We start from the raw sequence: 12,616 nt of genomic DNA on the forward strand, positions 1-12,616 counted from the left end.
TCACTTTATTTGAAAGGCAGACAGTGAGAGATCTTCCATCTGCTGGGTCACTCCCCAGTTGCCTTCAACAGCTAATGATGGGACAGGCTGAAGCCTAAAGCCATGAACTTGATCTGGGTCCCCCACATGGGTGGCAGGAACCCCAGTACTTGAGCATCACCTGCTGCCTCCTGGGGTGCACGTTAGCAGGCAGCTGGATCAGAAGCAGAGACAGACTCAAACTAGGCACTCCCTCGTGGGCTGTGGGCATCCCCAGTGGTGACTTAACCCACTGTGCCAAACGCCTGTCCCTATAAGCATTTTTTTTTTTTGACAGGCAGAGTTAGACAGTGAGAGAGAAAGAGACAGAGAGAAAGGTCTCCTTTTTCCATTGGTTCACCCCCCAAATGGCTGCTACAGCCAGCGCACTGCGCTGATCCAAAGCCAGGAGCCAGGTGCTTCCTTCTGGTCTCCCATGTGGGTGCAAGGCCCAAGTACTTGGGCCATCCTCCACTGCACTCCTGGGCCACAGCAGAGAGCTGGACTGGAAGAGGGGCAACCGGGACAGAATCCGGTGCCCCAACCGGAACTAGAACCTGGGCTGCCAGCACCGCAGGTGGAGGATTAGCCTAGTGAGCCATGGCGCCAGCCAACACCCATAAGCATTTTTCAACAAGTGAGCAAGCAGGTAGGATCGGGAGAGGTGGCCGGCCACTGAGCTCAGGGACCTGGGGCAGGAGAGGAGAGTGAAATCATTCAGGAAACAAACTCCCTGCCATGGGACGGGAATGAAAGGTTGGGGGGAATGTCAAGAGGAGAGCCTCCAGCCTCTGCATCCATCCGGCCACCTTCTGCCTTGGCGAAAAGGACCCTCCAGGGCCTCTCTTCCAGTAACCCTGCCACAGCGCATTGCTCCACTTCCTGTCCCTCGTTTTCTCTCCAGCCCGGTGGCTGCTCAGCCTGCAGTTGAAGGTCCTGCAGTGGCCAGCAGTGCATGTTCAGTAGGCCCCCTACAGGTGACAGGGCCCCTGAGCACGCACATCAGCCGGCTGGGCACCGGGGAGAGCATCAGTCCCCACCCCAAAGTTCTCTCCCTCCCTGGCTCCACCTCTAAATCAGAGCCCTGTCGTCCGGCCACCCCCCTTCCCCTTGCCTCCCCCATCAGTCCAGCCATCAAGCAGCTGCCACAGGCTCCCTTGCACCCTCGGGTCTCATCTGCCCCGGGCTCAAAATCTTTCCGTTATGGACCCCAAGGCTTCCCGACCCTGTGACATGGGAAGCGTCTCTGTTGGCTGCCAGAAGGGAGGTGAGAGGTCTAGAGGGATCCTGCTGCCCCCAGCCAACATGGCCACCCGGAGTACGGATGTGACCCATCCCTCAGCACCTGTCTCCTACCGAGGCCCCAGGTGACTTGGACACACTGCTCAGGAAGCTGTGATCCATGGGGAAGAAAGGCAAAGCCCAGGCCTGTTGGCTTGGCCTTACTCCTGCCAGGCCTGAGGACACTGGAAAGGTCATTCCACTCTCGGGGAACCCCGGGTGGAGGGAGGGCAGTCGCAGGCAGCCATCCAGCATGCCGAGGGCCAGCCCAGGGTGCACTCCTGTGGTTGGTGTGTAGTGTTGGCAAAGTTGTGCTCACTCGCTCTCCGCTTCCTTCCCCCTCCACGCCTCAGCCCAGGTTGAGCACAGATAGCCTATGCCTCTGCACCTGCACCTGCCTGGCTCCTCCAGCCACCTGGACTCATCTGGCTGTGGCTCTCGGGCCTTCAGGCCTTCTCTGGTCTCAGGCCTTGACCAGCTCCTGAGTGCTCTAATCCCTGCTTTCTCCCCGCCTACCCCCCCCCCCAGCCCCAGGTTCTCTACACCAACTGCAGCTGCGTGGAGGGGGGCGGCCCTGTGCTGGGGGGCTCCTGCGACTCGGCCTGCAGCTACCTGGTGCTGCCCTTCATGCTCCTGGTCAGCGCGGGCACAGCAGCGTTCTCCATCACGCACACGCCTTCCTTCATGCTCATCCTAAGGTGAAAGCAGGAGCAGGGTGAGGCCGTGGGCTGCCGGGGGCACAAGGCAGTCTGGGGAGGTCAAGGAAGAGGCCACGCGGGCGTCCTGGGCACCACGACAGACCAGCCCCTCCCTGTTCTGTCTTCATCCCCACGCAACCTCCCAAAGGGAGATCTTTCTGCCCATCTCGCAGATCAGAAAACTGAGGCTCCAAGAAGCGCAGGAGCTGGCCCCAGTCCCAGGGCAAGTGCTGGGTAGCATAGAGCCTGTGGTTCTGCATGCCGCCCAGGCCACAGGAGTTCCTGTGGACCCAGCCCAAGCCGAGCACTGCTTTTTGAGTTAAGATCTTTCTGGCTTTTGTCCTGAGAGTATGTGATGGGCCTGACAAATTGTCACCTGAATCCAAAGCCAGGGTGCCCTGAGGTGGCGGCTGGGAGAAGGGGGCCCAGGGCAAGAGAATTCCAGGGTTTCATGCGCTGGGATTATTGCGTCCACTGGAGGGGGCCTTGCATACATTGGAGACATACAGCTCTGTAGGACAGGCTGGCGGGGGGACAAAGTAGGGGCTCAGGTGTCCCGGCAGGCCGCCGAGGTCCTGGCTTACACAGGAGTCAGCTGTGGGGTCTTGGCCAAGCCCCTTAACCTGTCCATTTCCTTAAATGTAAAATGGGGTGAATGAGACACCTGCCTCACAGGGGTTGCCAGGGGGTGCAGGATGGGACTACTAAGCCCGGAGCAAGCACCCATAAATGCCAACCCCCGGTGTGAGTTAGGAGATGCCAGTGACTGCCACTGCATCCCAAGCTGTGGAATTACTGAGCTTGGGGAAGCCGGAGGCGCATCGGGCTGTTCCAGCTCCAGGTGTTGCCAAGCATGGCAGGAAGGTGGGAGTCAGGTGGGGGAAGAGGGCCAGTGTCTGTGGCCAGAACAGAGTGCTGATGGTCAGCGGGGTGGGGGTGGGGGGAGTCCTGGTACACGGAGACCAGTCCCTGCAGGGTGAAGGGAGATGGGGTGTAGGGCCTACCACACCCCTAGTCAGGCTAGACCTTGGCGGGGGTGGGGGGCGGGAAGTAGGGGGAAGCAAGGGCATGTTTGGAGTCCCGATGGGGGCTGGAGCCCTCACCATGCTCCTATCCCTACCTCCCTGCTTATTAGGGGAGTGAAGAAAGAAGACAAGGCTTTGGCTGTGGGGATCCAGTTCATGCTGCTTAGAGTTTTGGGTAAGTTCCCTGCTTGGACTCTTCGGTGGGGTGGGGTGGTGGGTAGATCCAGACCCCTCCCAGGTACCCTGTGCAAGCAGAAGGAGCCAGAGACTGCTGGGAGACCCCCTCAGGCACAGGGTGACCGGTGGGCTTGAGGGCCAAAGACTCCTGGGCTGAGGGGCCCCCACAGCCCCAGCGCCTGGTGGGCTTATGTGCCAGGGAAGGGGGAGCGGTGGCAGGGGAAGGCCAGACCACCATCATCCCCTGAACCCCTCCTCTCCTAGCCTGGATGCCCAGCCCCGTGATCCACGGCAGTGCCATCGACACCACGTGTGTGCACTGGGCCCTGAGCTGCGGGCGCCAAGCTGTCTGCCGCTACTACGACCACGACCTGCTCCGGACCCGGTGAGACGCTGGCATTGTGCCAGCAATGCCTTCAGTGCCCCCAGCAGGACACCACCACGGGGAGGTCCGCTGAAGTCCACTTGCTGGGTGACAGGTGCTACAACCAGTGCTGAGCTCAGCGGCCCTGCCTCCCCCTTCACGGGCGAGGGAAGTGAGGGGCCGGCGAGCAGCCTGCAGCCACGCAGCTCACAGAGTCCTGTCCGACCACAGAGTCCATTCAGGCAAGCAGCCCTGCTGTGAGAGACTCAGGGTAGGAGGCTGGGGAAAAAGCCCTGACCAGGGCACAGGAGGCCTGGGTTCCAGGCCCAACTCTGTCTCCCTCATCAGAGGACTCACCCTTTCTGGGACTCAGTCTTCCTATCTGTACAGTGGGGAGCTCCAAAGACCTTGAAGGTGCAGAGCCTGTGGCCTGGGTTGAACATGGGGAGGACTTGTTGGCACCGCACGGCCAGGGCGGGAAGCTGGTCTCTTCCAGAGAGGAGGGCAGAGTTCCTGCAGGCTGGGACTATCTAGGGGGACTTCCTAGAGGAGGAAAGTTCCAGCAAAGACCTTGATGGCTTCAGCTGGGCAGAGGGAACCCTTCTTTCCTCGCGGCCAGTGGGGCAGTCCCGCCTTGTCCAGCCCCTTAGAGGCAGGGCCAGCCCCAGGCACAGAGCAGTCACAGTGTAGGCCGACGCCCAGGCTGCTGCCTCCGCCCAGGGCTCCCTCTGCAGAGCTTGTCCTCCTGCCAGGGAAAGGCCCCCGCAGAGCTCAATGTGTCCCCAAGGCCTCGATGCCTCTAACTGCCTGCACCCTGCCCCAGCCCAAGGACGTGCATGCCCTGGACTGGGGGCTCTGGAGTTCAAGGGCTCCTCATTCTCCCCCCAGGTTCATCGGCCTCCAGTTCTTCTTCAAAACAGGCACCATGGTCTGCTTTGCCTTAGTCGTGGCCATACTGAGGCAGCAGGATAAAGAGGCGAGGGCTGCGGCCACTGTGTCCGGGCCTGGGTCCAGCCCTGGTCTACAGCAGAAACTGTTGGTATCGGAGCCAGAGAGGAAGCGCGAGGATTCCAGAGTGTGAGCTACGCCAGGGCTGGTCCTCTGGGCCCCTCGCCCGAGGCTGGGCGTCCGCAGCCCTGTGTTCTTGTTCCGGATGCACCACTAAATCGCTGTGTGATATCGGGCGAGCCACTGGCCCTCTCAGGACCGTTGTTTGCTCATCTGTGCTAAGGAGTTACTGGGAGTCGTTCTAGGGTCTCCCCGCCACCACCCCATCCTCGGCAGTCCATAGCCGGCCCATCATGCCGGGCCCCAGCCAGCTCCACCGCTCCCCTGGAGCCCCCACTCCCAGCATCAGCCGCTTCATGTTTCCCATGCCCAGGGTCTTGCCACCCCATAAAGCTGTGACCATCCCTGTGGTCACCTCCCCGGCCCCTGGCAGCCTTCAAGAAGTGTCTGTTTGGCGCCCCCTGGAGGCAGAGCCCTGAGTTGGCCTCTGAGGGGTGACCCACGGGCAAGAGGGAGCTGGCCTCACCTTCAGGACTTCCAGGAGTGGTGGGGTCCCTCAGGAGGCCTGAGGCAGGGGGTGGGGCCCAGGGAGTCTGGTCTGCAAGTCCCGGGCCTTGCCCTCAGGAAGCCACAGTTTGGGGCCCTTCCTTGGATATTGTCTAACTTCAGATACCAAACACACAGCACACGTGCACCGCTCCTTGCACATTGCCGAGGTCTTACAGGTGGCCAGGGGCCACCAACGTCACCAAGATGCCTGTTAATAGAGTCTGTGTCATCCAGTGCCATGGATAATGTCCGCTTCTGTGACACCCGGGGTTTGCATGACGCCAGGGCCTGTAACGTGGGAGCGGGAAAGCCCAGCTTTGCGTGACGAGTGACCCTGCGCACGCTTGGGTGAGAACCGGCCAGTCCCCTCCTGCAGCAGGCCCTGTCTTGCTTGCTGGCCAGTCTTCTGTCTGAGAATAGGAGAGCGTTTCCTGCTCTCAGCCCAGTCTGTCCACATAACTCATCTGGCTGGGGCTTGGGGCTTGGGACTTGGGCGGCAGCAGACGGAGCCCCCAGCAGCAGCCCCGCTGGCCCCGTGTGCCCAGCTCTGGAGCATACGTGGCTTTGCCCTTGGAGCAGCCACAGCACCATGACTTTGAGGCTTCCCCCCGTGAAAGAACAGGAGGAGGCGCAGAGGTTCTCCTTCCTTTTCATCCTGGTCACTGCTTGCCGCTGTTTAGCAAATGTCCCAGCGTCAGTTCAGCCATGCCAAGAACGTCAAAGTCTCCTCCAAGAAGAAGAGGCTTCCAGTCTGTCTGATTCCTTCTCCTTCCCTCCTGTTTCCCAGGATCTGCAGAAGTAATCTGGAATTGTGGATACAGCTTGTGCTAAAATTTCATCCTGTATAATGTCTCTTCTATTGTTTTTTAAAGATGTATTTATTTATTTGAAAGAGTTAGTGGGATGAGACAGAGAAAGAGAGAGAGAGAGGGGAGGGGCTGGGGTCTTTCATATGCTGGTTCACTCCCCAAATGGCTCCGACAGCCAGGGCTGGGCCAGGCCAAAACCAGGAGCCTGGAACTTCATCTGGGTTTCCCACCTGGGTGGCAAGAGCCCAAGTACTTGGGCCATCTTCCGCTGTTAGAAGGGAGCTGGATGGGAAGTGGAGCAGCTGCGGCTCCAATGGTGCCCATATAGGATGCCAGCATTGCAGGTGGCACCACAACGCTGGCCTTGTAATGTCTCGTCTGTTAGAAAAATCCTCTTACAAACTGCGTTAGAGGTCGGCAGCAAGCACATTACTTCCAGTTACTGAGATTCAGGTTTTCCTGGGCTCGCTGCTCGCCATCGTTTCCGGTGGATGACATCCTTGCCTGTCTTCATATCCTGCTGTAATTGTTGTTTGACTGGGTTACTTCCCCTAGCGATTGTTTCCAAAACGGACTCGGGTGGCTAGGGCCTCTGCGCACTCACCTGCCCGAACTGCCGTTGGCAGTTCACAGAAGAAACCAGGTCCAGAAGGTAAGGGAACTGTCCAAGATCACACGGCAAATAAACGGTGGGGCCAGGGCTGGAGCCGGCTCTGACAGGAACTGGAGCTTACACGAGCTCAGGAACCCTCTTGCGGAAAAAGAATATAAAATGATGACTACAAAGTTAGTGAGAAAAGGAACCAAATTCATCACACATTCCGGAACAATAGCACAGTGTTTGTACCTGAAACTGCCTTGCACACTCCCCAAATACATTCCCCGCCCGCAGGTCCTTCCTCCCAGGCCAGCCTGTGGCCATGCACTCTGCAAACCCTCTCTCTGCTGCTGCTCCTCCACCCGCTCCATGTTCCACTGCCCTGGATTCAGCCAACCACGGATGGAAAAATATCTACATGTATAATTTTTTAAACAGTTCTTGATTGATTTGAAAGATGGAGTAACAGAGTGAGGGAGAAACAGAGCGAGAAAGAGATCTTCCATCCTCTGGTTCACTCCCCAAATGGCCACCATGACTGGGGCTGGGCCAGGCCTCAGCTAGGAGCCTGGAACTCCATCTGGGTCTCCACGTGGGTGGCAGGGACTCAAGCAGTTGGCCCTCTGCTGCTGCTTTCCCCAGCACGTTAGGAGGGAGCTGGATCAGAAAGGGGGCAGCTGAAACCAGCACCAGCACTCGTATGGGATGCCAGCATCGCAAGTGGCAGCTTTAACCCTCTGTGCCACAATGCTGGCCCCGAAAATAAATTTTTCTTTTTTTAATTTTTTTTTATTTGACAGGTAGAGTTATAGACAGTGAGAGAGAGAGACAGAGAGAAAGGCCTTCCTTCTGTTGGTTCACTCCCCTAATGGCCGCTGTGGCTGGCGCTGCGCCTATCCAAAGCCAGGAGCCAGGTGCTTCCTCCCGGTCTCTCATGCGAGTGCAGGGCCCAAGCACTTGGGCCATCCTCCACTGCCCTCCCAGGCCACAGCAGAGAGCTGGACTGGAAGAGGAGCAACCAGGACTAGAATCCAGGGTGCCGGTGCCGCAGGCGGAGGATTAGCCTAGTGAGCCCTGGCGCTGGCCCGGAAATAAATTTTTCAAAACATGCATCTGTGCTGAATACATGCAGAATCTTTTTCTTGTTATTATTCCCTAGACAATGCAACAATTATTTACATTGCTTGTACATAAAAGTGGGCATCGACGGCCATCTAGGGTTGAGTTAGCACACAGGAGCACGGGTGCAGGTTCTCTGCAAATCCTGTACCAGTAGATGTTAGGCACTCGAGGCCCACAATTCCTAGTATCCACTGGGGCTCCTGGAATCCGCTCCCCAGGGTATCAGGGACAATGTACTTCTGGAGTCAGGTGGCATAAAACACTCAGATCCCCACGTGACCTTTGCACGTGGCACCTTAATGAGACAGTGCTGAGTGGACAGTGGGTAGGAATATTCCTGAAAGCCAGCTCTACACAGGGGTGGCTGGCAGTCATTATCTAGGCACACAGATCATGGAAAACCACATACGTACATCCTAATGAATCCGAACTAAATCTTTTTCCAACTAGACTCCCTTAGCCAGTTCCCAGGCCTCAGAGAAAGGAAAATTGTGACCCAGGGAAAGCGGGGGTGGAAACAGCGATCGCGGTTGTGGTTAAGGTGCCTTCCCTCTGCAAACGTTATCAAAGCACAACCAAACGCACTGCGTGCCGGGGAGGCGCGGCTCCTCCGGCAGCACTGGCTCCGCGGAGAGGCTGCCTCTGAGATCTGAAGAAGACGAGGACTTGGGAGTGGTCGAGTGGGGGTGCCCAGGAGTCCTCAAAGAGATACCAACCATGGACTGAGCAGAGAACTAAGGGGAGGAGCGGGGTGGAGGGGGGCTGGAAGTGGCCCCTCCCCTCACATTGTCCCTGGTCATGAAGTCACAACAAGTATTTGCATCTGTGAGCTCTCCTTCCCAGCCTGTCCCTGGGGGGTGGGAGGAGACGACATCCCAGTCTCCCCGCTAGGTTCTTCTAACAGCAATAGTAGCAAGTTCCAGCAGAGTGGAGGGCAGAACGAGGGCCGGAACGGACACCGCCTGCTGGCCCCGAGTCCCTTTTGCCTCAGCAGCTGGGGGCAAGGAACCATGAATGGCACGCTGGCGACAAGAGCCAGAGCCCATGGGCACTCACCGCTGCCTGGAGGCGTTGCGTCCTCTCCCCGAACCTGCTGTTCCCTCTGCCCACACTGCCTTCCTCGTGCCCACCCCACTGTGGTCTCTCCAGCCCCACTTCATGAAGTCCTACTGAGAGTTCCAGGTCCAGCTCAAAGGCCGCCACCTCTAGGGAGGCAGCTCCACTCTGGGGGATAGGCAATGGGGGCAGGCGACAGTCACCTTGGGGAACCTGACACAGACTCACTACTAAAACAAAAACAAAGCAAAACAAAAAGCACAAAAACACACTTGTGACTCCGAGTTCAGAGGCTGAGGACCTGCTGAAGCCCAGGTGTAGACCTCCTCTGAGTCCAGGGTCCCAGCAGAACCCCTAAGTGGAGTGAAAAGGTTGGAGCTGCAGATATCGTCAGATCTGGGTTCAAATCCTGACTCTGCCACTTTTTCTCAGGGTGACCCTGAACGAATGATGTAACATCTCTGCACCCATTTATTTGCCAGTAAAGGGCGGTAGATTGGACTGGTCTCTGCTTCCAGGAACTGGTAGAGACACATGAATAACGTGCTCATCCATGGCTGCACCTGCTGGGTGAGACTGGTAAGTTTCCTTCCTGTCCGTCCCCGAGAGAGCCGGGGATGAGCACTGAAGCGGGCCAGGGGAGAGGCGCAGGCTGGGGGAGGAGGCCCACCCCTGGCCCTGCCCCGGCCCCAGCTCCGCTTGTCCCTAATCTCTCCTCCGCTGTCAGCCAGGGCTCAGCTGGCCCAGCCTTATCTCTCCCCACAGCCAGCCTGGGACAGCTTTGCTCCACCAGATTTACATTTTTATTGATTTTCTTTCTCTCTTCCAGAGCAGTCCCTTCCTTCTGCTTCCCTTTTGGCTATAAAATGGGCTAGCCCTGGGAAACAGAAGTTCTGAGGCTCTCCAGGAAGCGGAGGTTCAGGATGGGTTCATTCAACTTTCATTCATTCATTCACTCACTCACTCAACCACTTCCCCAACCAACATATCCTACCTGGCTGCTCTGCCCCTGTGCTGACACTGCTGGGAGCATGACCAGGAAGCTCCCCGTGTAAGCAGACAAAATGACAAACTCCCACCCTACAGGAGGGGGAAGAATAGGAAGCCACAGACTCTTCCCAGGGGCATCAGGGAAGGCTTCCCAGAGGAGGCTATACCAGAACTGACTTTAAAAATTAAGCATGCTTTTCTCCGGTAGAGAAGATGAGGACAGGAAGGAGAAACAACAAAATAAGCAGAGCTAGAGGGTGAGGCGTGTCTGAGACAGGGCGGCAGGAGCCGTGTGGCTGGAGGCTGCCAGCTGGGTAGGGGCAGCGGGAGAGAGTGGAGAGCTGAGGCTGGACAGACCTGCAGGGAGCAAGCCTTGGGCTCCCGCTGAGGGCTTTGGATGCCTTCCTGAGGACCAGAATAAGCCCTTGAAGCATTGATTGATGGATTCTTCCATTGACTGGTTATTTTAAGCAGGGAGGGACAGGACTGGATTTGCAGTTGAGAAGGCTACTGGCCGCGCCACGGGGGCTTGGAGTGGAAGAGGAAGCAGGGGTTCGGGAGCCCATGCAGGAGAAGCAGGAGGCCTTGAGCCAGGCCAGCGTGGCATCCTGGAAGTGGGACATCCAAGCTGAATCTTGAAAGATGAGCAGGAGTGCACAGGCAGAGTGCTGGGGAGGGCGGCCCAGGCAGAAGCTGCGGCAAGATAAAGGCTGGGCGCACCGCGGCGGCTGCTGGTGGGAGGGGAAATTTCCACTAGTGCCGCGGGGCAGCCACGCGGCGAGGGGAGGGGCGCTGCGGGGCTGGGCGGGGCCCTGCGGGGTCCTCCGTATTCCCTGCACGTGGAACCAGGTGGGAGCAGAGGGAGACTGCGGGGCTTCCTCCCAACAAACTTCCTTTGCTGGCCACACCTTACGTGTTACAGAATCCCTTCCCGGCTCCCACGAGTGAGGCAGGCAGCAAAGGGATTACTCTTCCCACGAAGGAGATAAAGCACTTGAGGGCCAGAAAGTACAGGAACTTGTCCAAGGTCACTCAAGAGCCCAGGCATCCCGTTAAACTCCTACACGGCTCCTGTTGCAGCTCTGCTCCGGAATCACGAACGAGGCCAGCTGGTGGGGCTGGAGTGACACCCGGGAGGTAGGGCAGGCAAAGACATCAGAGACAGACAAGACCTCCCTCGTCCCTGCTTTCTGGAACTTCCCAGCCCAGAAGGCAGAGCCAGGTCCTCTGTGCTTTGGAACCTAACAGGATGGCAAACCCCAGCTCTGCTGCTCAACACAGGGCTGGAAGTCATTACTCCGCTGAGCCTCGGTTGTCTCCTCTGCATAACGGAGAAGCAAGCTCCACCCATCAGAAGTGTGAGGGTGTCACGTGATAGAGCGGCACTAGAGTAGCTGTCTGCTGTGGAGCACCAAACAGACCCACAATTTAGCAGCTTAACACAAATAGTTGTGATTTCGCACATTTTATTTTATTTAAAATGCAGAGAAACATACAGACGAGATCTCACATCTGCTGGTTTACTCCTCAAATACCTGCATTGGCCAAGGCTGGGCCAGGCAGAAGCCGGGAGACAGGAACTCAAGCCAGGTCTCCCCCCGAGGTGGCAGGGGCCCAACAACTACAGGCATTACCTGCTGTTTCTGTGCGTTAACAGAATGCTGTGATGGGAGTGGAGTGAAGACTTGAACCCAGGCTCTCCGATACAAGGCATGGGTGTCCCACGTGGTAGCTTAACCACTTCGCCAAACACAGCCCCATTTTAAATCATTTCTGAGGGCCAAGAACCCACACGTGGGTTCACTGGGTGATGTCAGCTCAGGGTCTCCGAGGTTTCAGGCACACCCCAGCCAGGGGTACATGCATCAGAAGACCCCACTGGGGCTGCAGGAGCAACTTCCAAGCTAACCATGTGGTTGTTGTCAAGCTTCCATTGCTGTTAGCAGTTGCCCAAGGCCTTTGGTTCCTTTTCACGTGGGCCTCTCCGTAAGGGCTGCAAGTGCTGGGGCAGCTAACTTCCCCCAGCATGAACGACCCAGGAAAGAGAATCTGTGCGGCCAAGATGGGAGCCAGGCTGTCCCTGAGAACCTAGTCCTGGAAGTGACACACCGTAACCTCTGTCGCACTGGACTGCTCACACGGACCGCCCCTGGCGTGATGCAGGAAGGGAACACAAAGGGAAAGTCAGGAGATGGGGCCCACTGGGGTCCATTTGGAAGCAGCTACCACAAGTACCAAGAAGAGCGCCCACTGCACAGTAGGCGTTTATTCACTAGTAGCTGCTGTCACTCTCACCCTGACCACAGTCTGGCTGGAAAGGGAAGATTCAGACATGAAAAGACGAGAGAGCTGGCAAAGTGAATGCAACTTGAATTAGGTGGTACTTAATTACCTGGGAGAGGAGGATGCGCTGGACAGGGGATGGCAACCCAGGAAGACTTCTCGGCACAGGCAAGGAGGAGGGTGGAGGGCAATCAGAGAGAAGACAGAAGGTGAGTGTGGGAGGCACTGCTGGCTGCCTTCCCACAGCCCCTCCACTCTTCCTCATTCTGGTACCAAGAGGCCCAGCCACAGGGGCGATCCCAGCCAGCAATGGAAATGCCTAGAAGTATGTGATCTAAGAGCAGGTGCAGGTTTGTTTGGGTCAATGAGATGTAAGGGAGTGGCCTGCTGGGAAAGTTTCCCTCTGGATAAGAGAGTGGCAGGAGAGGAGAAGTCGACGTTTGCCACCGCGCCCTCTCTCCCTGCTGGGGGGGTTGTGGTATTTGATGCCACCCCAGCCGCCTGGGCATCAGAAGGAAGGGCTCCCTCAAAGCTAGAATGGGAAAAGCCTGAATCATCAGCGACATCGTTGAATCCTCAAGCAATCCTGGCTCCAGCTCCCTGGGCCTCCTTGTTGGGGAAATGAAAGGTTTATGCTG

General features: G+C 57.6%; 1 protein-coding gene across 3 annotated transcripts in view; it reads left to right on the plus strand.

Moving 5' to 3' along the window:
• The window catches only part of SLCO2B1 (solute carrier organic anion transporter family member 2B1), a 48,600-nt gene extending 42,642 nt beyond the window's left edge, over positions 1-5,958 (plus strand). For all 3 annotated transcript variants that reach the window (XM_008263935.5, XM_089331000.1, XM_089331003.1), the window contains 4 exons: positions 1,828-1,997; positions 3,133-3,197; positions 3,464-3,584; positions 4,452-5,958. In XM_008263935.5, the coding sequence (XP_008262157.4) occupies positions 1,828-1,997; positions 3,133-3,197; positions 3,464-3,584; positions 4,452-4,644 (549 nt within the window). In that variant the 3' untranslated portion in view covers positions 4,645-5,958. The remainder of the gene's footprint in view (positions 1-1,827; positions 1,998-3,132; positions 3,198-3,463; positions 3,585-4,451) is intronic.
• The last annotated feature ends 6,658 nt before the right edge of the window (positions 5,959-12,616 follow it).

Source organism: Oryctolagus cuniculus, chromosome 1, assembly GCF_051225735.1.
Source record: "Oryctolagus cuniculus isolate XC-2025 breed Fujian yellow rabbit chromosome 1, ASM5122573v1, whole genome shotgun sequence".
NCBI classification, from domain to species: Eukaryota; Metazoa; Chordata; class Mammalia; order Lagomorpha; family Leporidae; genus Oryctolagus; species Oryctolagus cuniculus.